General features: G+C 42.7%; 1 protein-coding gene across 1 annotated transcript in view; it reads right to left on the bottom strand.

The window, feature by feature from the left end:
- The window catches only part of MRPL1 (mitochondrial ribosomal protein L1), a 96072-nt gene that overhangs the window by 2369 nt on the left and 66828 nt on the right, over nt 1–26875 (bottom strand). The window contains exon 8 of the mRNA XM_082266885.1: nt 11810–11891. Within this exon, the coding sequence (XP_082123011.1) occupies nt 11810–11891 (82 nt within the window). The remainder of the gene's footprint in view (nt 1–11809; nt 11892–26875) is intronic.

Raw genomic sequence — 26875 nt, 5'->3', positions numbered from 1 at the left:
ATTGCTGTCTAAAGTGAAGACAAATAAGTCACAGGGTCCTGATGAGATACACCCAAAATTATTAAAAGAGCTTAGTGGTGAGCTGGCAAAACCATTAACAGATTTATTTAACCAATCATTAGTAACAGGAGTCGTCCCGGAAGATTGGAAATTGGCAAATGTCGTGCCCATTCACAAGAAAGGTAGTAGGGAGGAATCGAGCAACTATAGACCAGTGAGTCTGACATCAATAGTAGGCAAATTAATGGAAACCCTATTAAAGGATAGGATTGTGGAACATCTTAAATCCCATGGATTGCAAGATGAAAAACAAAATGGGTTTACTTCAGGGAGATCATGTCAAACAAATCTTATAGATTTTTTTGACTGGGTGACTAAAATAATAGACGGTGGAGGTGCAGTAGACATTGCATATCTAGATTTTAGTAAGGCTTTTGACACTGTCCCACATAGAAGACTTATCAATAAACTGCAGTCATTGAGCATGGACTCCCATATTGTTGAGTGGATTAGGCAGTGGCTAAGTGACAGACAACAGAGGGTTGTAGTCAATGGAGAACATTCAGAACAAGGTCATGTTACCAGTGGGGTACCTCAGGGATCTGTACTGGGACCAATTTTGTTTAATATCTTCATAAGTGATATTGCAAAAGGCCTCGATGGTAAGGTTTGTCTTTTTGCTGATGACACAAAGATATGTAACAGGGTTGATGTTCCTGGAGGGAAACGCCAAATGGAAAAGGATTTAGGAAAACTAGAAGAATGGTCAGAACTCTGGCAACTGAAATTTAATGTGGATAAGTGCAAGATAATGCACCTGGGACGTAAAAACCCAAGGGCAGAATATAGAATATTTGACACAGTCCTGACCTCAGTATCTGAGGAAAGGGATTTAGGAGTAATTATTTCAGAAGACTTAAAGGTGGGAAGACAATGTAATAGAGCAGCACGAAATGCCAGCAGAATGCTTGGATGTATAGGGAGAGGTATAAGCAGTAGAAAGAGAGAAGTGCTTATGCCGCTGTACAGAACACTGGTGAGACCTCACTTGGAGTATTGTGCGCAGTACTGGAGGCCATATCTCCAGAAGGATATATATACTCTAGAGAGAGTTCAGAGAAGAGCTACTAAACTAGTACATGGATTGCAGGAAAAAACTTACCAGGAAAGGTTAAAGGACCTTAACATGTATAGCTTGGAAGAAAGAAGAGACAGAGGGGATATGATAGAAACTTTTAAATACATAAAGGGAATCAACTCGGTAAAGGAGGAGAGCATATTTAAAAGAAGAAAAACTACCACAAGAGGACACAGTTTTAAATTAGAGGGGCAAAGGTTTAAAAGTAATATGAGGAAGTATTACTTTACTGAGAGAGTAGTGGATGCATGGAATAACCTTCCTGCAGAAGTGGTAGCTGCAAATACAGTGAAGGAGTTTAAGCATGCATGGGATAGGCATAAGGCTATCCTTCATATAAGATAGGGCCAGGGACTATTCATAGGATTCAGATATATTGGGCAGACTAGATGGGCCAAATGGTTCTTATCTGCCGACACATTCTATGTTTCTATGTACTTATATAGCACTGTCAATTTACATTTGAAAACACATCAGATTTCAAAGGGTAAAAATATCATGCTGGATATCTATTCTGATATGGACTGCGTAATGTTTTACAAAACGAAAGGATGCCACATTGATGGAAATTTTCAACCTACAGAGGGCTGAATCCAAAGACACCCCAAAAATCATAGTTAAAAAAATTTGCAGCAGGCTAGTCCATTTTGCTAAAATGTAATTGCAGCAACTCAAAATGGTACTCAATAGTTTGTATTGTCCCCATGTGCTTGTATGCATGCCTGACAATGTCGGGGCATGCTCCTAATGAGATGATGGGCAGTGTCCTGGGGTATTTCCTCTCAGAACTTGACCAGGGCAACACTGAGCTCCGGAACAGACTGAGGTGCAACCTGGTGGCGTCGGATGGACCAAAACATAATGTCCCAGAGGTGTTCTGCTGGATTTAGGTTAGGCGAGCATGGGAGCCATTCAATGGTATCAATTCCTTCATCCTCCAAGAACTGGCTGCATAAACGTGCCACATAATGCCGGGCATTGTCATGCACCAGGAGGAACCCAGGACCCAATGCACCAGTGTGTGGTCTGATAATGGGTCCAAGGATTTCATCCTGATACCTAATGGCAGTCAGAGTGCCATTGTCTAGCCTGTAGAGGTCTGTGCATCCCTCCATAAATATGCCTCCCTAGACCATTACTGACCCACCACCACTGGTCATGCTAAACGATGTTACAGGCAGTATAATGTTCTCTACAGCTTCTCCAAATCCTTTCATGTCTGTCACATGTGCTCAGGGTAAACCTGCTCTCATCGGCTCCACGGTGCCGGGCAGTGAGCACAGGGCCCACTAGAGGACGTCAGGCCCTCAAGCCACCTTCAAGAAGTCTGTTTCTGATTGTTTGGTCAGAGAAATTTACACCAGTGGCCTGCTGGAGGTTATTTTGTAGGGCTCTGGCAGTGCGCATCCTGTTTCTCCTTGCACAAAGGAGCAGATACCAGTTCTTTTAATGGGTTAAGGACCTTCTACGGCCCTGTCCAGCTCTCCTAGAGTAACTGCCTGTCTCCTGGAATCTCCTCCATGCTCTTGAGACTGTGCTGGGAGACACAGCAAACCTTCTGGCAATGCCACAAATTCATGTGCCATCCTGGAGGAGTTGGACTGTCTGTGCAATCTCTATACAGTCCAGGTATCGCCTCATGCTACCAGTAGTGACACTGACCCTAGCCAAATGCAAAACTAGTGAAAAAAAGGATGAATAGGGAAAAACTTTTTATTGGCCTCCACCTATAAAACCATTCCTGTTTTGGGGGTCATCTAACTGTTGCCCATTTAGAGCACCTGTTAAGTCTATTTACACCAAAGCAGCTGAAACTGATTAACAACCCCCTTTGCTACTTAACTGACCAGATCAATATCCCAGGAGTATTTTTTTCTAGAAAATTACTTATAACCCCCAAACATCGTATACATATTTTTTAGCAGAGACCCTAGAGGAGGGTTTCTCAACCAGGGTTCCATGGAATCCAAGGTTTCCTCAGAGCCTGCTGGGTGTTCCTTGAGCAATTTCTGCCTCTGTGATAATTTCCCACTGACACCATTCATTGTTTTAGCTATTTGTAGGGGATAATTCTTCCCAATAACCACCAGTATAAGGAGCATTCTTCCCACTGACCATCACACTAATGTATCATGAGTTGCAGATATAGCATTTTTAGCAGGGGTTCCCTGAAACTGAAAATGTATTTTAAGGGTTCCTGTGTGTTGAAAAGGTTGAGAAAGATTGCCCTAGAGAACAAAATGGTGGTCGATGCAATATTTTATATTACACTGTATTCGCGCAGCAGTCTTTTCAAATGCAATTTTTTTGGAGAAAAAAAACGGATTTTTGTAAAATCTTACCGTAAAATCCTTTTCTCTTAAGCTCATTGACAGACGTAGTCCTCGTTGATACTAACAACTCAGGTTATGCTGCCCTCTACAGGAGTAGGACTAGACAGGAAAGAAAACATTCTGGCCACACCTTAGGGGCAGTCCCAGAGGGTATATCCTCTCTCTCTCTGCTACAGCAAATCAGTTATGTCACAAAGCAGTGTTTAGAGAATTTAACCCAACCCAACTCAAAACAGAGGGGCGGGTACTACGTCTGTCAATGAGCTTAAGAGAAAAGGATTTTACGGTAAGATTTTACAAAAATCCATTTTTCACTGTCGCTCATTGACAGACGTAGTCCTCGTTGATACTAACAACTCGGGACGTCCCAAAGCAGTACCACAAATGAGGGGTGGGAAAATGGAAATCAAAAATCCAATCTAGAAGGCCCAACCGGTGCCAACTAGAAGTTCTCAAGGCTCATCAATCAAAGATGAGACTCAACAGAAATTCCAACAGAAAAAAAAACTCGAGGTAGACCACCGGTCTCCTCAAATTGCGGCCTGCAAAACCTTGCGGCCAAATGAGGCATCCGCCGATGCCATCACATCAATTTTATAAAATTTTGTAAAGGTATGTACCGACGACCAGGTGGCCGCCTTACATACCTGGACCACTGACGCCTGATGGCGGAAGGCCCAGGAAGTACTGAGCGCTCGAGTGGAGTGCGCCTCAACAGGGAACGGAGGATTCCGACCCCTAATAGAATAAGCCTGTACCACCGTCTGTCTAATCCATTTGGAGATAGTCGCGGCCGATGCAGGCAACCCCTTTCTGGGGCCATCCGTGATCACAAAAAGTGAATCCGTTTTACGGAACGATTCCGTAGCCTTCAGGTATACCCTGATTGCCTGAACCACATCCAGGGAATGCAACGCATGTTCCCGATGATGATTGGGCTGAGGACACAAGGAAGGTAGCACAATATCTTCATTCAGATGAAAGTCTGAAACCACCTTTGGAAGAAAGGATGGCTTCGGATGAAGAACTACCTTATTCCTATGAACCACTAAATATGGGGACTGGCATGATAATGCAGCCAGTTCTGACACCCTGCGTGCAGAAGTGATAGCCACCAAGAAGGCCACTTTCTGGGATAAAGTGAGCAAGGGAATCTCCCTGATGTTTTCAAAGGGAGGTTTCTGCAGAACCGACAAAACCAAATTAAGATCCCAGGGCGGTAAGGGCGCGCGGACTGGTGGAGCCAGGTGCCGCACCCCCTGAATGAAATTCCGCACCAAGGAACGAGTAGCCAAGGGCTTCTGAAAGAAGATTGCTAATGCTGAAACCTGACCCTTGATGGTGCTCAAGGATAGTTTCTGCTCAATCCCCTTTTGCAGAAAAGCCAAGATCCGGGTCACCGAATAGGTACGTGGAGGAAATCCCAAAGATTCACACCACGCGATATAAGTCTTCCATGTGCGATAATAGACCTTGCTGGAAGTCGCTTTCCTTGCCTTAATTAGAGTAGGAATAACTGAAGCTGACAACCCTCTGTCCTTCAGTACCTGGGTCTCAATGGCCAGGCCATTAAAACCAGCGACTGTAAAGCACAATGGAAGATCGGTCCTTGAGACCGCAGACCCTCCCTGAGAGGAAGTCTCCAAGGAGCCTTCGTGACTAGCATGTCCAAGTCGGCCTGACCGGCTTGACGAGGCTAGCCTAGAATTTCCAGGATAGCTGGAGTTCCCTCCATCTCTATCCTGCGGAGAAATCTCAGCAGCAATCTGAGAGGAGGGAGTACATCTAATAGCTGACACTGCCTTAACAGGCCGTTCAGCGCGTCTGCTGCGTCCGCTGGAGGATCGTGGGCGCGCGTTACCAATCTCCGCGCCTCCGGGATGCTCTGAAGAAGACACAGATGGTGAAATCCTTGGTGATCGACTTAAGTCATCACCCTGATATTGTCCCACTGGATCCGAACCAGGCTGCCCTAGAGCTACCTGGCCCAGGCAATCCGACAAAGTCTGATCGTTCTCTGTTCCCACACATTTATCAGACACCTGATTCCTATCAGGAGTGATGATTTCTCCTGGTTGAACATTAGAGACCGAAGTCACCCGGCTAGAGGCTCCTTGGTCTGTCTGCTCAACCGGATCCGATTCCTGTGGGGAACTGAGATTAATCTTTGGAAAAGGTAAAGAAAATGATCTGTTCAGGGAACGGTAACTACCGCTCCCTGTAGTACTTAAATGTTGGAGGGGAAGAATCGCACCGGTAGCAGTGATCGATGCTAGATCTAGTGCTCTGAATACCGGTGAAGACGTCCCCCCACCCTCAAGCCGGGTGGGGGCGCACCTTCAGGCTGTGTAAGCCTTAGCTTCAGGTTTGGCTGAGTCGGTCTTTTGTTTGTCCGACCAGCGCTTCTTGAACCCTCCTAGAGGGGTTTTTCCTTTCCCGCTCGCTCCAGCAGAGCGAACGAACCCTTTATGAGCGGCAAAGAAAGGTCCACGCTTGTTACGCGGTGCTTTAGCTTTAGCAGCCTGTGGCAAAAAAGTGCTTTTGCCCCCAGTGACATCCTTAATGATCTCATCTAGCGTGGCCCCAAATAGGCGATTCCCCTGAAAGGGGAGATTCGCCAAGGTCTTCTTGGAACCCAGGTCCGCTGACCAGCATTTTAACCACAGCACACGTCTGAGGATTACCGCTGACATAGATGCATGCCCTAATAGGGGGGTGGCATCCAAGGCTGCGTCACAGACAAACTGTAGTCCTTGTATAATCTGTTCCATCAAATCAGATGTTGCCTGGGGGATACCTTTCCCCTTCAGGTCCTGGCGCACCAATCTCGCCCATTCCGTTAATGTCTGAGACACTAGACCAATGACAATAACCGGTCTAAAGGCTGACCCTATCAGGGAAAAGATAGTGCGGGACTCCGCTTCTATCTTCCGATCCACCGAATCCTTAAAGGACGAAGCGTCCTCCACCGGAATAACCGTGGCTTTATTCAGTCTGGAAATAGGTGGATCCACCACTGGTGGTACCGTCCATTTCTTAATGAGGGATTCCTCAAACGGATAGCGTCTAGCAATGCGCTTGGAAATAGTAAAGGTACGCTTTGAATGATCCCATTCCTCTTTAATCCTATTACCAAAACATTTGGGTAAAGGAAAAACCTTCACCGTCTTGGTAGGTTTGCTAGTACCAAAGGGAATTTCCATTTCAGTTGCTTCTGCCGGTAAAACTTCAAGTCTTAAGGTTTCCCGAACCGCCACAACTAGTGCGTCCACCAATGCTTCTTCTTGTGCTATGGCGGAATCAAGAATGTCGTCCTCACTGTCTGAGGGAACTTTACCTGAGACAACAGCCCCTGCAGAGGGACCTGCAGCTGCAATGACCATCTCAGAATCTGAATCTGAAGTATCAGATGATATAGGGGTAGGCGGGGGTCGCTTTCTTGACCCCCGTTCCTGACAGGCCGTCTCCACCCGAGCCACCAAAGACTCCAAAAATGCTGTAAATGCATCCATACTCTGTGCACTGGCGGGTCCCGCGGCCCCCTTGAGGGAAACAGGTGGGGGTACCTGTGTGGCAGGGTCCATGATAATTCCAGATACTAACCGAAAAAAATTAATTGCCAACAAAAATAAAACTTTTTTTTTTTTTTCAGACCCCCCAGCGCCACAATGCCCCTCAGTGTACCTGCTTAGGGACCCCTACAGAGCGAGAGAGAGAGATAGACCCCAAGGCTCACCACTTAATGCTCAGAGTTTCAAATGCAACCTGTTACAGCACTGTCTAGAACAGACAGGAAGTCTTTTGGCTGGCTTCCCGGGAAAAAAGGAGGCGGCTCCGCCCCTCTGCACGCCTTCCGGCGCCTCCCCTAGCTCCACGACCGCCCCCATGCTGGAGACACGAGGCTACGCCAATATGGCGGCCTCGTGCGATCTGCCAGAAAATGGCGGCGGCCTGTACAGGATAACGGCGTGTCTGGCGGCCTGCGGGAGTACCTAGGCCCCATAAACCTTTACCCTAATGGTGATCAGCCTGGCCGGCGGTACCGGACCCTGGCGGGCCGTATGCGGTCCGTGGGCCGTCGGAAGGCATCTGCCTTTGCTGGAGGAATGCGATCTGGACTGCAGTATACATGTATAGACATCGCCCTGTGAACATTTCTGACAGGTAGGATACCTTATACTATCACAGTAATATTCTAGTATTGCCACTGACTTCAGTCATCTTTACAGCTTTGAAATGACATTAGATTGTCAGCTCCCAAACCAAGCCTCCTGGTTTCTTGTTCACAAAAATCACACTCAAATAGGGGGATCTGTGACATGTTATAGGATAGAGGGGAGACCCATCCTTACCATTTCAGAGAGGGGCCCGCGTTCACCACAAACCCGTCAGAGGGAAAAAGGGGGAACATACTACTCACCATACCGGAACCAGGCGGGCGCCAACTCCTGACAGTACCCCTCTCCACCGGGGTGGGAGGGCTGTCGACCAATACGGACGCCGTGACTCATGGTCATTGGCGTTTAAGCGAGACGTTTAACTCGCAGGGTCAGTCCCCGTCCAGTGGGACTATGTCACGGCCGACCCAGCGCGGAGCTATGGCCTGCACGCGCTCGTAGGCTGAACTGGGGTGACCACTGGATCTCAACATCCAGCCCGTCGCCCAGTTCCAGCTTTCTTGCTTGAAGATCTCACAGGAACACTGGAGAAAAAAAGCTGTCTAAAAAAAATCTTTCTAAGAAAAAAATCCTGCCAGGACCGAAGATCCTAGCAAGGCATCTAGGTCCTTACTCCTAACTAGACAGAAAAAAACTGATTTGCTGTAGCAGAGAGAGAGAGGATATACCCTCTGGGACTGCCCCTAAGGTGTGGCCAGAATGTTTTCTTTCCTGTCTAGTCCTACTCCTGTAGAGGGCAGCATAACCCGAGTTGTTAGTATCAACGAGGACTACGTCTGTCAATGAGCGACAGAGAAAATGGATTTTTGACTTACTGTAAAGTCCATTTCTCTGATGTTCATTGACGGGTACAGCTCCTGATCTTCTTGACCATTGGGTTATGCTGCCCCCTACAGGAGTAGAACACTAGGCAGAAAAAGAACTTGACTATGCCTATGGGCAGTCCCAGGAGGTATACTCCCCCTCTCTGCTATAGGTACCCAGTTTTGTTACAAGCAGTGTCAGAAGTATTACAACTCCATAGGGTTGGGTGCTGTGTCCATCAATGAACATCAGAGAAATAGATTTTACAGTAAGTCAAAAATCCCATTTTCTCTTTCGTTCATTGACGACACAGCTCCTGATCTTCTTGACCATTGGGACGTCCCAAAGCAGTGTCAAACATGAGGGGTGGAAACAGCAAAAAAAAAAAAAATTTCCAAGGCTAAACCGTAGCCATCCAGGTAACAGGAGCTCAACCAAAACAACTGGAGCGCACCTAAAAAAACATTACACCCCCCAAAGAGGGAACAAGCCCCCTAAGCAGCAGCCTGAATTAAAAACAAACAGTAAAGTTAGCCCAATTTTTTGTTTAAAGTGAAAGATGATGTTATGCTGAGTAAATAGATGGCTAACATCCCACGTTTTAAAATTCCGCACACTTGTGGAATGGCGACAAACTACGGTACTAAATAATAGCCATGTGCAATGCTTTAAAAAATTTTAACGGTTACCTGTTCAGAGTTACAGAGGAGGCCTTGTGCTAGAATTATTGCTCTTGCTCTAACGATTGTGGTGATACCTCACATGTATGTATGAACACTAAGGAGAGCAAAGGCACATCCAGCTTAAAATCTAAAACCAGCTTAGTGCAACGACTAAGTACAGGTGTGTGAAACGCATCTGCTGAATAGTTCTTTGAACTGTGAGTGCATATCATGTTATTTCTTCTAATGGATTTATAAATAAACATCAAGATTTTTAAGTTGGATGTGCTGCCCCCTTTGCTCTCCTTTGTCTCCACTCCATGGCTGAGGACCCTGGCAGGCACCCAGCACTCTACAGAGGGCTACTTGGTTCCACCTATAGTGGTGTAAATTTTTATGGTCTGCCTTGAGTGGTGCAAAACCTTTTTGATATAAATACTGTTTACATTTGCGGGCGCGACTTACGTATGCGTTTTCTTTGGCGCACGAGCACAGAGGGATGGAGCGTGTAATTTCTTTTTTCCTAATTACTTTATTGATGTCACAAGGAATGTAAACATCCCTTGTGACAGCAATAGGCAGTGACAGATACTCTTTATGGAGGAATAAGGGAATAATAACCGCGCTAAAGGAACAAATAAATTGGGACAGCAGCAACTTCTAGTGTGACCACACCCTAATAAATATTATACATATAAGTCGCGCTAAATATATTAGATGGAGATGTGAAGTCCATAAAAGTCCAAAAATATATTATTGATAAATTCCAGGACCAAGCTCCCTTGCGGGCTCCTGAGTGGTACACTGGATTTGTTTAGTACACTTTGGCTAATCTATATCTATCCAGGGTAAGAGGCGAATTCAGCTGGTGGAGGTTCAGCACGATTACCTTTTTTTCAACGTTTTCTTCACTGTGTCATTATTTTTATGTTTGGTAAGAGGCTACTCCAACCGATACACATTTAATCACTTAAGGCGTCAACCCTTAACCTTTCTGGTAAGGGTTATTTACCCTAAAGTTCCTTAATTTTTGCATGACTTATTTATTTCATTTATTGCGGTGGAGGTCATTTCACATCACAACCTTCATTTATCCACACCTGTGGTGATAGTCACAATTTGTTTGTTGGGTTTTACGCTATTGCGTTACTTTTTTGCTTTTCATGATCCTATGACCACTGAGTTGATCGATCATAGAAGCTTGGATCTACTGTCAAGGTGACAAGTTTCCACGCAGCGAGACTGCCTTTCTCTTACCTTCATCTGGTAAGCACATACCCTCAAGGGAGCTTGGTCCTGGAATTTATCAATAATATATTTTTGGACTTTTATGGACTTCACATCTCCATCTAATATATTTAGCACTCTTTATGGAGGGATCTGGGGTCTAAAACACTCCAAACCTCTACTCTGCACTTCAAAGTATTCCAAACGCCAAGGTTGGAGTTTCTGAATACTTTGGATTTTTTTTAAACTGCCGCCGTTGGCTGCCAAGTAAACCAGAAGTGACTTGTGACATTGCTTCCTGGTTACTACATCGGAGAACCAATTAAAGTCGATTCCGGCTTTGTTCGGGTCTCTGGCCAGCTGGCGGACATGCCAGCTGGTCGCTTGGGTCTCCTGGTGGGACAGAAGACCCTGGAAGAGCCGTGGAAGGCGGCAGGAAGCGGGGACGCCCCCTCCTGCTGCTTGAAATAACAGCCAAGTGGCTGCTTAGTCGCATTGGTTGCTATTACAAGAAAACCGACCGTCGGCTCTAAAAAACAGTACCAAGATCAGGCATCACTCAGCTACAACCACTTTAGCAAAATGGCATACAGGTACGTGATTTTGTGGGAAGTGGTTAAGATAAAAAACCCTCTATGTGCAGCAGCCCCCCCCCCCAATGCTTACCTGAGCCAATTTCTATCCAGCAATGTTGTAGGAGTGTCTTGGCTTCTTGAGACTCTCTCTCCTGATTGGATGAAACAGCAGCGTGGCGCTATTGGCTCCCACTGCTGTCAATCAAATTCAGTGAGCCATTAAGGAGAGAGAGGGGAGGGGCCTGGCTGAATCAACATGGAGAGCTGCGGCTCGGCTCAGATGCCCCCATAGTAAGCCACTTGCTGTGGGGGCAATCGAAAGGAGGGAGGGGCCAGGGGATTTTTATACATTTTATCTACAATCACTATGAATAAAGGGCCTCTTCACCCCTTTTTGCAATTACATGCAATACTGTGCAAACCTTTTAGGCAGGTGTGAAGAAATGCTGTAGTGTAAGAATGCTTTCAAAAATATATATATTTCATTACATTCAATATAATTCGGATTTTTAAAAATGGAAAGTGAGCGAACAGAAAAAAAATCGAAATCAATATTTGATATGACCACCCTTTGGCTTCAAACCAGTGTCAAACGAATTCCATAAAGTCAGGGATTTGGTAGGATTAGAGTCATGTGTATGATTAACCAATCATACCCATTAGGCGCTAATGATCATCAATTTGATATGAAGGTTAAAATACAGTCTTTCACTGAACACATCTTGAAAAACATTTTTTGAACTCTACATTTGAGTATCGATGTATGTAAATGGTCTTTAAAGTGCTCCATAATTTGTTGGCAAGATATAAAGAAAACTGTGGTTAGAAAAAAAAACTGTTAGCTTTGTATAATATTTTAAACACAATATTATGGGGACTTCATTCTACTCACCAAAGTTCAGTGGCTTGTGCTGACAAACATCCTTTATCAGGGTATTCATGTTAGTGACTATGTGTTCGAGAGGCATATCCAACTGAAAGATAAGGTGGTAATTCATTATTTAGCAATTGCAGCCTGAAACCATATTCTCAAGAACTGTAGTAGTTCAGAATCATTATTGAATTGTTACAGGTATAGTAAGTCATTATTTTACTTATTTATTGCTAAACTTTTTTTTCCATTTATGTTAACCTTATGTGTAACTTTAAACAGTTCATAATCATAAATTAAGGGCTCTTTCACACGGTCCGCTCCGTCGGCGGATCCGTGTTGCTCAGCAGGGATCGATCCACGATCCCCGCTGAGCCGAGCGGATGACAACTCCATCTCCGCTTGCAGAGCGGAGAGGGAGGTGTCTCAGCACCCGCTGCCCTCTATGGGGGATCGGTTGAGAGCGGACCGCTTGTCCGCTCTCATCAGATCCGATCCGATCCGATTACTGAACGGATGGAAAAATAGGGTTTCCATCCGTCCAGATTTCACGGACAGGATCGGATGCGGATGGCAGCGGGTGTCAGCGGAGATGTCTCCGCTGACACCCGCTGCCCCATAGAGCTGCATGGTGGATCCGATCAGATCCGCCTAAAAAACTGACAGGCGGATCTGATCGGACCGCCCGTGTGAAAGAGCCCTTAAGCGGTATTAAATCCATACACAAAAACATAATATAGTGCAGCTTACCAATCCCTAAATGTAGTGACTACATTCTTTTTTTAAGGCTTTTTCTCTTTATTTCCCCTGGTGATCCTACCAGTTACACACCTCCAGTCTTAGGTTGTCTGCATTCTGGGTGAAGTCAAGCAGACGCCTTATAATAGCCTCGGGAAGGTAGTGTTAGACTAGCAGATTTAGATGGACTTGACTAACAAATTAAAGCTTTTTCTATTTGAGATAAAGGTTTTACATAAATGAATAAAATAGCTGACCATAGTAAGCACCCCTGTCAGTGGAAAAATAGTTGGTCTCACCCCTCTAACTGCCACTTTGTCTAGACAGCTTGGTCTGTTAAAGGAAGTTGAAAAATTACAGACTTGCTTGATGGATCACTAGCTGAAAATATAGTTAAAACGAATGCAGCAACCACATTTAAGAATCTAAAAAAGATTATGCAAAAAATGTATGATAAGATTGTAATTTTGAATCTTTCCATGTGATTTTAATGATGCAGAGTCCAGGACTGTTATTGACAGAGACACACTAGGCACAAAAAGACATTAAGAGGCTGACAACTCTAAGCTTTACCTTTGGGAACATGTAACATGTTCTCATTCCTGCAGCTGCTTCCCGATCCACTGTCTCTAGTGACAGAAAGCCAGGGATCTTCTCCCCAAACTTGCAGCTTAAATTTTTTAAAAAAATGTTCAGAGTTCTGTGAATAGGAGAACTACAATTACAACAGCCTTTGGGGCGGTCGGCTTGTAGTTCTTAATGAACTTCCACTGCACTGTTGAGCGCTCTAGGTAGTTCATTGTCTCTTACTGTCAGTGTGTAACTGTCTGCCTATAGGGGGTATGAGACAGCTTTCACCAAGGCCCTGTTCACACCTGAGCGTTTTTCAGCCCATAAAACGCTCACCTGTGAAAATCCAAAACGCCCAGCAATCAAAATCCCATTCATTTCAATGGCCCCTGTTCACATCTGAGCATTTTGTCCCCTGAAGAAAAATACCTGTAGCTCAAAAAAGTACAGGAGCTTCTTTTTGGGCTGATCAAGAGCTGTTCTGGTCCCATAGGAATGCATTAAAACGCAGTTATCGGCATTTCATGGGCGTTTTTCAAACACACAGGTGGTCTCCACCCCTTTTAAAAAAAAAAAAACACCCCAAAAACGCTCATAAAACGCCCAACAAACGCCAGAGAAATGCCCAAAAAACGCCTACAAAAACGCTTGACAGTCTGCAAGAGTCCTGCATGGCATCAGTGATCTGCTGATCATGGATGCAATGCTTTCCAGGCTCCTATAAAAAAAAAATAAATGCACATTTTTTTTTTTACCTGCAAAAAGATGTGCATTCATTTTTGGGTGAACTTATCCTTTACCAAAAAAGGAATGATAGCTCACGTATATGCATGCACAGAGATCCACTTATATGGACACTGGCATTGTAATAGAGAACAAGAAACAATTAACAAAAGGAATATAAGCACAATGCAACCATCCCTGTATGCTCTGCAAAAAGATCCAGTACAGACCACAAACCTAGCTCACAATATTCCTGTACTGCAAACTCAGCAGTTTGATTCATGCAAATTGTCTTTTCCAATAACAATCTCAACAATCTAGGTTTTCCATGGGTAACCAACTCTTTATAATGCACAAATATACAGAAGCCAACTCTAATAAACTGTTGAAATACCGTATATTTATGTCTGCATAGGAAAGGTAACATGTCCCTATTCTTTTCCTCTTGCCAACAAGATAATACTGAGTGGATCTGCATCTACTTCATTTGTTGAACAACTTTAAGCAAATACCAAATATTAACAATGAATCCAAACAAGAGAGTACAGAACGTGATTTACAGTTACTGAAGTGAATGAATCACGGGTAATTGTTTAAAGCCTAGTAGTTGATAGAAGGCAGTCTTACTACTGACGTTTTATTTGGGTATCACAAATGAAAAAATTTAAACCACAAAGCAGTCTGTTGTGCAATGTCAAGTATCCAGCTGTAATGGTCATGGAGAGAAGGAAATACATGTGCCCAAATACATAGATGCTGATTTCAAGACTTGTCTTATTATTAGGGATGCACCGAAATGAAAATTCTGGGCCGAAACCGAAAATGCAGGATGCCCTTGGCCGAAAACCGAAACCGAAAATGACTTTTTCCCCAAATTTTTTTTAAAATAGATAGAAGAGGGGCATACACCAAAAACAGGCAGCGATGTACACCTGTCGCTGCCACCCTGTGCTGCATTAGTGCAACCAGTATCAGTGTTAATTAACACTGGTTGCACCGATACTGGTTGCACTAATGCAGCACAAAGGGGTTAATTAACTGCCACTGGTCGGTCACTAATGCATCAGTGATCAGCAGTGACAATACATTAACCCCCTCATGCTGCATAATACTAATACCAATGGTAAGCTCGCCTCAGCTTCCACTGCCTCAGCGCCCCCCCCCCCCCCCCCACACTGCCTCAGCGTCCCTCCCCATCCCAACGATTCAATCTCCTTACTGTCACTCTGCTGAGTGCTCCTCCGGTGTCCTTCATTCAAAAGAAGCGCCTCTGGCCGGCGGCCCGCCTCCCGGTGATGTCACTACTACGATGTGTGTATGAATGAAGTGACACACCGGGCGGGAGGGCGGGCGAGTGGCCGCTAATAGATATAACTATGTGAGCCTTCACTTCACTGTCAGCGGGACTGTGTGTGAATGAACTGATCTGACACCGGGCGGGAGGAGCGGCCGCTAATAACTATAACTATGTGAGCCTTCACTTCCCTGTCAGCGGGACTGTGTGTGAATGAACTGATCTGACACCGGGCGGGAGGAGCGGCCGCTAATAGATATAACTAGGTGAGCCTTCACTTCACTGTCAGCGGGACTGTGTGTGAATGAACTGATCTGACACCGGGCGGGAGGAGCGGCCGCTAATAACTATAACTATGTGAGCCTTCACTTCCCTGTCAGCGGAGATACATACATGGGGGATAGGCCCATTTTCGGCCGATAATTTTGGTGGCCGAAATTTCAGTGCATCCGAAATTTCTCTACTTATTATTCATACTATGCCCAATGCAGTGGTATAAAGCAGAAATGCTGTGATGATTAAAACAGTGTGAGGGTGTGTTTACACACAGCAAAACAGCTCAGGCAAAGAAGAACTCCACTAAGTACTATCTCCCCAAAATCATTTTAGAAACATTTAAATCACTATGTCTGTGATATACATACATTTTTATGGAATTCAAGTTTCATTTTAGCTACCTTCCCACTACCGTATTGTAATCAAAGGTGGCTGTTCTGCCAAACTATCCTTGGTCGGCTACTATTACAGGCACAGTGCGTGGAGCTGATCAGAACAGCTCTGGGCCTTTTAATTGCTGTGGCTAGTCATAGAAGAGACTAATCACAGCTATCTCATATGCACACAGACTTATATTCTAAAGGCCCGTACACAAAAAAAAAGAAAATCTGAAGGGAAATTTCATCTGACGACCGATCTGCCGATTTTCGGATTGTTAGTATGGTGCTTTCGACAGCCGACTTCAACTTTTCGGCCGACAAAATCCTGATATGCAGGCTATAAAATTTTTATCGTCCGTCAACACAACATGCGATTTTTAGTACAGATTCCGACAGAAAAAAATCTTAAGAGCAAGACTAGGCATACTCAGAGACGAAAGAACACATACAAAACAATCCAACACATGACATCACTTCTGAAGTAGAATTCTGTCGTACGGGAAAATTCGTATGAAAATAACCTCTTCACTTTCCACATCAGACTAGCATGCCACAAAAAACGGACGACAGATCATTCGATAATCTGATTGTGTGTATGGGGCTTAAAGCTGGATACACACATTACAACTTTTGTTGTTAGATTTCCTTTAGATTTACCTTCAACTATGTAGTGCAAGGGCCTGCCAGATTGCATACAAATTGAAAGTGTTGAGGTTTGACCTCATATTATATGGTTTTGGTCAATCTAAAGGAAAAAATCTAAAGAAAATTGTATAGTGTGTATCTAGCTTAAGAGCCATCCCCTTCCTCTTACAACTGAGAAAGGGAGGAACCTAAAATGGAAAATTTCATCATATACATAATTTTCCTTTTCTGGCAACAATCCATGGTAGCAAACTACACACGTTGGCGCCAGGATGGAATGACTTTGTCACTTGGTGATTACAGCACAGAGACAGCTGTTTTTTTTTTTTTGTTTTGTTTTTTAAGCAGCAATAAACCCCAAACCAAAAATGTAATCTATTGCAGCTTAGCAATCATTAGATGTGGTGGCTTCATTAGTTTTCTTTTCCCTCTGTGTTCACCTGCTGATATAGCTAGTAACACACTTCCTGTATTAGAGTGTCCCCACTCTTAATGAAGGAACAAAGAGGGCACCTTTTGACAGCAGCATTGTCAGTCTGAGCAGAGAGGAGTGTTTGATGTATTAGCAGATTTAAATACACTAACAAATTGAAGCCAAACTCCAGCTAATATTTTATAAGCAGTTACAGCAAACAGCTTGTGTTCCTTTCAGGATAAAGGTTTTACATAAATAAATATTGACCGTTGTAAGCACCCCTGTCAGTGGTAAATAGTTTGTCTAAACTCTGCTACTTTTACAGAACAGCTTGGTCTGTTGAAAAACAGATGAACAGGTGAAATTAAAAGAAAGGGGGCCTAACAAAAAGGAAACTAAAGCAGCCATCACATCTAAGTATTGGTAAGCTGCAATAAAAATAACATTTTGCTTTTGGGTTTAATACCATTTTAAGTGTACGTTTACACGGAGGACGGGTTTGAAATCGTGAAAGTTCAGCTGAACTCGCACAATTTCAAACCAGCATTTTCAGTCCAACTTCAGGACTGATTTGACAGACATCTGTGCGGGTTACTGCACAGATGTCTATTAAAAATTGCCCCTGGAAGTCGCCAAAAGTATTGCAGAAACTACTTTTGGGAATCGGTGTGGCGCTGCAAAGTCGGCATAGCACTACTGCCTACAGTGCCATTGCCGGTAATAGGCTCAGATTTGACATGTCAAATCGGCCAAATGTAAACGTGGGCTAAACACTTTTACTACCCCTTCTCTCCTTTACATCTAAACTCCAGCTGGCTTCTCCTTGTGTCCTGTATTTTAAACCTTCACCTCCCTTATGCACATCTGAACCCTTCATCATCATCCTCCCACTCTATGTGCCCAGAACATTAACCCCCTTCATTTCCCTCTGTGTATAACCTGTATCTGTTGTATCCAGGGCATTTTTTCTCAGAGAATAGGTGCAGGAACTCTCCCCTTCTGAGCCCCCCATGTGTCTGCCTCCTTACCCACCTCTGAGCGCCGTCCCTTGATTCCACCCCCTGCCCTCCTCTCAGTACCGTCCCAAGTATCATTTTGTGGTGCTAAATAATTTGTATGAAATTTATTCTGGTCTAATAACAAGAAAAACAGTAAAATAGACCCCCCAGCAAAAGAAGACCCCACTCCAGCAACAATAGATCCCTCACACAATATTAGACCCCCCCCACCCCAGCAACAATAAACCAACCACAGCAACAATAGACCCTACCCCTGCAACAATAGTTCCCCCACACAACAATAGACCCCCCACACAGCAACAATGGAGAACCCACAGCAAACAACCACCCCAAGAAACAAAAGACCTACCCCAACAACATTTGACCCTCCAGCAGCAACAACATATCTCCAAGCAGCTAGCATCAATAGACCCTCCAGCAGCAACAACAGATCTCCAAGCATCTAGCCCCAATAGACCCTCCAGCAGAAACAACAGATCTTCAAGCAGCTAGCATCAATAGATTACCTAGCAGCAACAACAGATCTCCAAGCAGCCAGTAACAATATACCTCTACCTCAACAGTAGATCCCTACTAGTAACATAAGAACCCCCAGCAATAATAGATCCCCACCAGCAAAAGTAAACCCTCACACAAAAACAAGTTCCCACAACAGATCCTCCAGCAGCCAGCATTAATAGACCCGCCAAGAAACCCTACACCCCTTGCCATTACATACATTCAGTGCTGGAGGTGCCGGAACTACGTTCCCGCTGAAAAAAAGCCCTGGTTGTATCTAGGACTCTATTACTAAGCTCCATTTTTAAACCCCCCTAAATACCAGCATGTTTCTTAATCTCCAGAGAATGTGCTGAAAAATGAGATTACCTTAAGGTGTCTATTTTCTAAAAAGGAGTAATTTTGGGGTTATTTGCACGGTCCTGGCATTTTTACTTTAACAGAAAATATGGGAAACTGTTTTCATCAAACCTTTGTGTTTTTTCCTTTATACGTAGTAAATAAAAAAATATACAAATACCACCAAAAGAAAGCTCAGTTTCTAAAAAAACAATATGAAATTAATTTGATATAGTGTAGCATGATTACCGGTAAAACATCACAGCACTGGGAACTTAAAAGAGATATATAGGTTTTCTTTTTTTTTTTTTTTTTTTTTTAGCTTCATCCTATTCCCTGTGAGCTGCTAATACAAAAAACTCTTTCCAGCCCTCTGAAGAGTGCAAACTTTTGTTAAAAACAATGTAAAAAAACTGTGGGAGGGGCTGCAATCTTCTCTAGATTCGTATGCTGACAACCACCTTTCCTTCTCCTCTGATTAATGTAGGTTCTGGGCCATCTGCTCTCTCCCTTTTCCCCTTCCTCCTCCTCTCACACAGCTCAGATTGGTTCTCATACAGACATCTTCTATCTGCACACTGTGTAGCTGCCTACTATGCTGCAGTTCTGAAGTTCCCAGATAAAAACAGCTGTGCAGCATAGCAGTTTCCAGATAGAGGCATCTCGATCTGAGCTGTGTAAAAGGAGCAAGGGGAGGGAGAGGAGCTGTGCTGCCTGTGCTCATACAGTGTGCACTATGTGGATGTGACAAGGAGCCCAATGAGCACAGCTTCAATGGAGGATGAGGGGCACAGCTTTCTCCAACACCTCCCCCTAAATCTATCCAAGTCTATACCAAATATGTATTTTCCACTATGCCTGTGCCTGAACTTGTTTACTGTTCAAGTGTGTGCCTGTTCAGTACCGAGGCCACATCTCCTAGTAGACAACGGACAGAAAGAGGGGGTGGATTGCTGAAGTTGTAACAGCCCCCTTTTAACTTTCAAACTGCAAATAGACCATTACTGGGACCTACATGATAAATTCATTTATTGTCCGTGCTAAAAAAAAAAAAAGGGGGGAGGGAAGAAAAAATAACAGTGGATTCATGATTATGGTAATATTTGTCAATTATTTAGCCTATCCCATACTTCTTCTTTAAAGTGGCCTAAATGTAAACAAAACTAAGTTGTTATGTGTGTGCATGTGGTCACTGCTCCCCTAATGTATTTCCTGGGTAGGTCTGAACCAGGAACAAAAAGTCAACACTCACCCCACAATATCAGCATTTCATGCTTTGCTGTGTGTACACATGTGTAATGTACCATCAGTCAAAATGATATACCTATATATAGGAAAACCAAGGAAACTAGGTAAAAATGTTTAGGTGGACCTGAACGTAAAATACAACTTTATAAGCTTAAATCAGCCTATTAATACCTAACAATGCCCTGGACTCTTCAATCTCTAGTGTTACTTCTAACCCTCAACTTCAGCTTAGGATCTGTAAACACGGCTGCCTTTGACGGAGATACCATTTACAATAGTAACACTTCCTCCTCATATATACCACACTGCATGGCAGTACTACTACCAGGATCCACATGCATTGTCAGGTAAGTATAACATGGCTGACATAGGCATAATATTATATCAGTAAGAAGAATAGCTTATAATAACATTTAGGCTTAGTTTAAATTAATTATATTAAGTTATTTCTGCTCCATCAAGATTTTTAAAATGTGTTCACACCAAAGTCCTACCTTCAAAATGGATTTGCCGAGGTACAACAGGGAATTTAACTTTCATGATGCGCTTCACATCACTTCCCTAGTATTGATAACATTGCCAGAGTGCTGTAAGGAGTCCAGAATCTCAGGATCGTACGTTCTGGACTTGCAACAGGCAGAGTAACAAGCAGCAACGCAAACTATGAAGTAGAGTCCCACAATCAACCACACAAAAGCTCCAAACACAAAGATGCAGACTGATCCCCACTCCATGTTGTCACAAGGTAGCTCCTTTCTTCTTGCTGTCTCAGAGGAGATGGTAAAGGAAGAAGCACAGCAAGCAAGGCAGAACAGATTGAGCAATGTAAGGCAGCCAAAGCACACAAGCTGTGTTGGCAAAATTGATCCCAAGTTAGAAAACACAGACAGCGCAACACAAATTATGAAACAATGCAAATACAGTAAGGTGTTTCCAGGAAGCATAATACAAAAGTAAACCTTAATAGATATTTATAGGTCGGCTTAATAACAAACACTATTTATAATCTGGCATTTTAGTTATTAAACACTACTAAATGTAGCCACTAATTATACAGCGGGTAAAACAAGTATCGAACACGTCACCATTTTTCTAGGTAAATAGATTTCGAATGGTGCTATTGTCATTACATTTTCACCACGTCGGTAACAACAAATGAAATCTTTACATACAAAGAAACCAAAACAAATACGTTCAGAAATGAAGTTATGTGTATTAAAATGGAATGACACAGGGAAAAATTATTGAACACATGAAGAAAGGGAGGTGCAAAAAGACATGGAAAGCCAAGACACCAGCTGAAATAGATCATTAATTAGAAAGCAATCCTGCCCCTTGGCAGTGCATATTAATATCAGCTGGTTCAGTCTCAACTGATGGCCTAGAAAAAAGTGTCTCATTATCAAGGTGTCACACATTTCATGATGGGTAAAGCCAAAGACCTTCCCAACCTTACTGATGGCATTGGTTACAGAAGGATTTCTAAACTTCTGAAGGTTTTAGTGAGTGACTGTTGGGGACATAATCCAGAAGTGGAAAGAACATCATTTCACCATAAACCGGCCAAGACCAGGTGCTCCTCGTTAAGACTAGAGAATTCTCAGAAGAGATGTCCAAGAGCCAAGGACCACTAGTGGAAAGCTTCAGAAAGACCTGGAATAAGCAGGTACAATTGTTTCAAAGAAAACAATAAGTAATGCACTCAACCACCATGGCCTGTATGCGCATTCACCACGCAAGACTTAATTGCAGAAAAAATAGCATGCTGAAGCTTGTTTAACCACTTCAATACCGGGCGATTTCTGGCACTCCGCTCCTAAATGTAAATCATCATCATTTTTTTGCTAGAAAATTATTTGGAACCCCCAAACATTATTTTTTAGCAGAGACCCTAGGGAATAAAATGGCGGTCATTGCAACCTTTTATGTCACATGGTATTTGCGCAGAAATTTTTCAAACGTGTTTTTTTGGAAAAAAAAAAACTGTTTTGTGAACAAAAAGAAAAAAAAAACAAGTTAGCCCAATTTTTTTGTATAACTACAGGCTTTTTCTGGCACTTGGCCTTTTTTTTTCTAGTAAAATATCTTACAGTATAACCGCCAAACATTATACTTTTATTTAGCAGAGACCTTAGGGAATAAAATGGCAATTGTTGCAATTTTTTTTAGGTCACACTGTATTTGCGCAGCGGTTTCGCAAATGGAATTTTTTGGAAAAAATATACTTTAATGAATTAAAAAACAAAACAAAAAAAAAATATTAACCCCAATTTTTTTTGTATAATATGAAAGATGATGTTACGCCAAGTAAATAGATACCTAACATGTCACGCTTTGAAATTAAGCAGACTTGTGGAATGATGCCAAACTTCGGTACTTAAAAATCTCTATAGGCGATGCTTTAAATTTTTTTACAGGTTACCAGTTTAGAATTACAGTGGAGATCTTGGGCTAGAATTGTTGATCTCGCTTTATCGTTCGCGGCGATACCTCACATGTATGGATTGAACGTCGTTTACATATGTGGCTGCGACGTACGCATGCATTCGCTTCTGCATGTGAGCTAACGGGGATGAGGGCACTTTAAAAAAAAAAAGATTTTATTGTTTATTTTATTTCATTTATTTTTATTTTTACACTTTCCATTTCATCTTTATTTTTTTGATCACTTTTATTCCAATTACAAAGAATTTAAACATCCCTTGTAATAGGATCAGTGAATGACAGGTCTTCTTTATAGGGAGATCTGAGGTCAATAAGACCTCATATCTCGCCTACAGGCTAGAAAGCATGAAAAAAAAAAAAAACAATCTCAGCTGAATGCAGAGATTTCGGCAGTATTGAAACTGCCAGGTACGGGCGAGCCAGTAAAAGCACCGGAGAGGGGAGGGGGGGGGGATGTCCCTTCCCGCCGCCTGTAAGAACAATCAAGTGGCGGTTCAGCCACTATGATTGATCTTATAGTGAAGGGAATCGCCTGAGGAAAAAAATGATATCTGAATGATGCCTGAAGCTGCACGCATCATTCAGATATCCCCACTTAAACCCCATGACGTCATATGACGTCTGCCCAGGTGAAGTGGTTAAAGTTTGCTGCACAACATTTAGACAAGCCTGTGAAATACTGGGAGAATATAGTCCGGTCAGATGAGACCAAAATTTAACTCTTTGTATGCCATAATACACACCATGTTTGGAGGTCAAATGGCACCGCACATCACCCCAAAAACACCATATCAACACTGAAGTTTGGAGGTGGGAACATCTTGGTGTGGGGCTGTTTTTCAGTATACGGTACTGGCAAACTTCATCTCATTGAAGGAAGGAAGAATAGAAAAATGTATCATGACATTCTTGATAAAAATCTGCTGCCATCTACGAGGATGATGAAGATGAACGAGGGTGGGCATTTCAGCAAGACAATGATCCCAAACACAAAGCCAGGGAAACTCTCAATTGGTTTCAAAGAAAGAAAATAAAACTGCTAGAATGGTCCAGCCAATTACCTGACTTGAATTCAATAGAAAATCTACGCAAAGAACTAAAGATCAGAGTTCATAGAAAAGGTCCACAGAACCTTCAAGATTAGAAGACGGTTTGTGTGGAAGAATGGGCCAAAATTACACCCGAGCAAAGCATGCAACTAGTTTTTCCATACAGGAGGTGTCTTGTCATTAGCAACAAAGGATTTTGTATGATGTATTGAATACATTTCAGTTAGTGTGTTCAATAATTTTTCCCCTGTGTCATTCCATTTTATTACACATAACTTAATTTCTGAACATATTTGTTTTGGTTTCTTTCTATGTATGGATTGCATGGGTTGTTACCGACATGTGGCGAACATTTCATGTCAATAGCACCTTTAGAAATAGATTTACCTAGAAAAATGGTGACATGTTTAATACTTTTTTTACCTGTTGTATAAATTGTTAGAAAATTTGTTTTCTTTGCAAGCTAGCTGGTAAATGTGCTGGGAAATCTTCTGTTTGTTTGTGCTGTGCATTGCCCTTTCATGTACACCTTACTTCAAAAGCTAGGTATAAATAGGAGTGATTGCCATTCTTGTATAGCTTGCTTGTTGGATTTGGGGTGGGAACACATTGGACTCTTTCAGTTGCCATCGTGCTCTTGGTGGACTTCTAATGGGACCCAATGCATGGATGGAAAACTGAGAGATCATTAGTAAAAAGCAGCACACTTTACACATACAGTTGTGCTCATAAGTTTACATACCCTGGCAGAATTTATGATTTCTGGGTCATATTTCAGAGAATATGAATGATAACACAAAAACGGTTCTTTCACTCATGGTTAGTGTTTGGCTGAAGCCATTTATTATCAGTCAACTATGTTTACTCTTTTTAAATCCTAATGACAAAAGAAACTACCAGAATGACCCTGATCAAAAGTTTACATACCCTTGTTATTTTGGCCTGATAACATGCACACAAGTTGACACAAAGGGGTTTGAATGGCTATTAAAGGTAACCATCCTCACTTGTGATCTGTTTGCTTGTAATTAGTGTGTGTGTGTATAAAATGTCAATGAGTTTCTGGACTCCTGACAGACCCTTGCATCTTTCATCCACTGCTGCACTGACGTTTCTTGGATTCTGAGTCATGGGAAAAGCAAAAGTATTCTAAAAGGTAGTTGAACTGTATAAAACAGGAAAAGGATATAAAAGATATCCAAGGAATTGAGAATGCCAATCAGCAGTGTTCAAACTCTAATCAAGAAGTGGAAAATGAGGGGTTCTGTTGAAACCAAACCATGGTCAGGTAGACCAACTGAGATTTCAACCACAACTGCCAGGAAAATTGTTCAGGATGCAAAAAAACCCCACATATAACTTCAGAAGAAATACAGGACTCTCTGAAAACATGTGGTGTGGCTGTTTCAAGATGCACAATAAGGAGACACTTGAAGAAAAATGGGCTACATGGTCGAGTCGCCAGAAGAAAGCCTCAAACCTTATGGCACAAAGACATTTGGAGTGATGAGACCAAAATTGAGCGTTTTGGCCACAACCATAAACCCTACATTTGGAGAAGGGTCAACAAGGCCTATGATGAAAGGTACACCATTCCTACTGTGAAACACGGAGGTGGATCGCTGATGTTTTGGGGATGTGTGAGCTAAAAAGGCACAGGAAATTTGGTCAGAATTGATGGCAAGATGAATGCAGTATGTTATCAAAAAATACTGGAGGAAAATTTGCATTCATCAGCCCGGAAGCTGCGTATGGGACATATGACAATGATCCTAAACACAAGGCCAAGTCGACCTGTCATTGGCTACAGCAGAATAAAGCGAAGGTTCTGGAGCGGCCATCTCAGTTTCCTGACCTCAATATCATTGAACCACTCTGGGGAGATCTCAAATAGGCAGTTCATGCAAGACAGCCCAAGAATTTACAGGAACTGGAGGCTTTTTGCCAGGAAGAATGGGCAGCTTTACCATTTGAGAAGATAAAGAGCCTCATCCACAAACACCACAAAAGACGCACCTTTTCTATTGAAAGCAATAGAAAATGCTGTAAAAAGGAGTCACATCCTTTAAAAACTGCACTGCAAATGCATTTTTGCCATGCTTTTGCAGTTGATCAGTGGGAAAGTGCTCGTAGACAGTGTCAATTTGTTTTTTTTTTTTTTCTTTTGTAGGCTAGTTAGTAAAGGTGCTGGGAAATCTTTTGTTTGTGCAGTCGCTAATAATGGGCAGTATTTAAAAAAACATGATGAATTGTTAAGCAGTATCTCTAGGACTGCTTTTATGTTAAAAATAATTGCCTGAAAAAGTCAAGAAAAATGCTTTCCTAAACTACTTGCTTTTTCTGGCACTTGGCAGTATTTTTTTCTAGTAAAATATCTTACAGTATAACCCCCAAACATTACACTTTTCTTTAGCAAAGACCTTAGGGAATAAAATGGAGATTGTTGCAATTTTTTTAAGTCACACGGTATGTGCGCATCGGTTTCGCAAACGCAATTTTTTGGGAAAAATATACTTTAATGAATTAAAAAAAAAAAAACATAATAGTTAACCCAATTTTTTTGTATAATGTGAAAGATGATGTTACGCCGAGTAAATAGAAACCTAACATGTCACACTTTAAAATTGCGCACGCTCGTGGAATGGCGACAGACTACGTTAACTAAAAATCTCTATAGGCAACTCTTTAAATGCCTTTCGGGTTACCTGTTTAGAGTTACAGTTAGAGGTGGTTTAGCACTAGAACTATTGCTCTCACTCTAAGGTTCACAACGATACCTCACATGTGATTCAAATATAGTTTACCGTTTTGTGCTCAAGCATGGACGAATGGGGTGCTTTAAATTTTTTTTTCTTTTATTATTTATTTTCCTTTTTTATTTTCACACTGTCCGTTTACATTTTATTTTTTCTTAATCACTTTTATTCCTATAACAAGGAGTGTAAACATTCAAAAACACCCCAAATCTCTTTTTTACCTTTAAAAGCAAAAGATCAAAAAAAAAAAAAAAAAATCGCTTTGATTATTATTTTTTCTTTCTTCCAGCCTGGGCCCGAAGTGACGTCATGACATATCGCTCCAGTCCTCCAAGGTCATTGGTCGACCACCTATGGGAACAGCTGGCTGCACTGTCAGATCATTTCACTGGCGAGCGGCGGTGGGGGGGATAATGGGATGTCCCCTCCCGCCGATTCGGAAACCAGTCCAGTGGCTCATGAGAAAGCCGGCAATCTGCTGGAAAAAATGGTACCGGGGTCATGGCTAAGATCTTCAGCAATAATCCTGGTAAACCACTTGCCAACCACAACATATATATAAGTATTGCGGTTGGTAAGTGGTTAAAACCAATGAATGTGTTCACACTGGGGCCATGCACTTCCTGCTTGCAGTATCTTTGGAGCATGTTTGGGGACCTAAAAAAAAAAACGCACCAAAAATGCACTTTTCC

The sequence above is a fragment of the Pelophylax lessonae genome (genome assembly GCF_965119305.1).
Source record: "Pelophylax lessonae genome assembly, chromosome: 1".
Classification (NCBI taxonomy): domain Eukaryota; kingdom Metazoa; phylum Chordata; class Amphibia; order Anura; family Ranidae; genus Pelophylax; species Pelophylax lessonae.
This window is presented reverse-complemented; position numbering and strand designations above follow the sequence as displayed.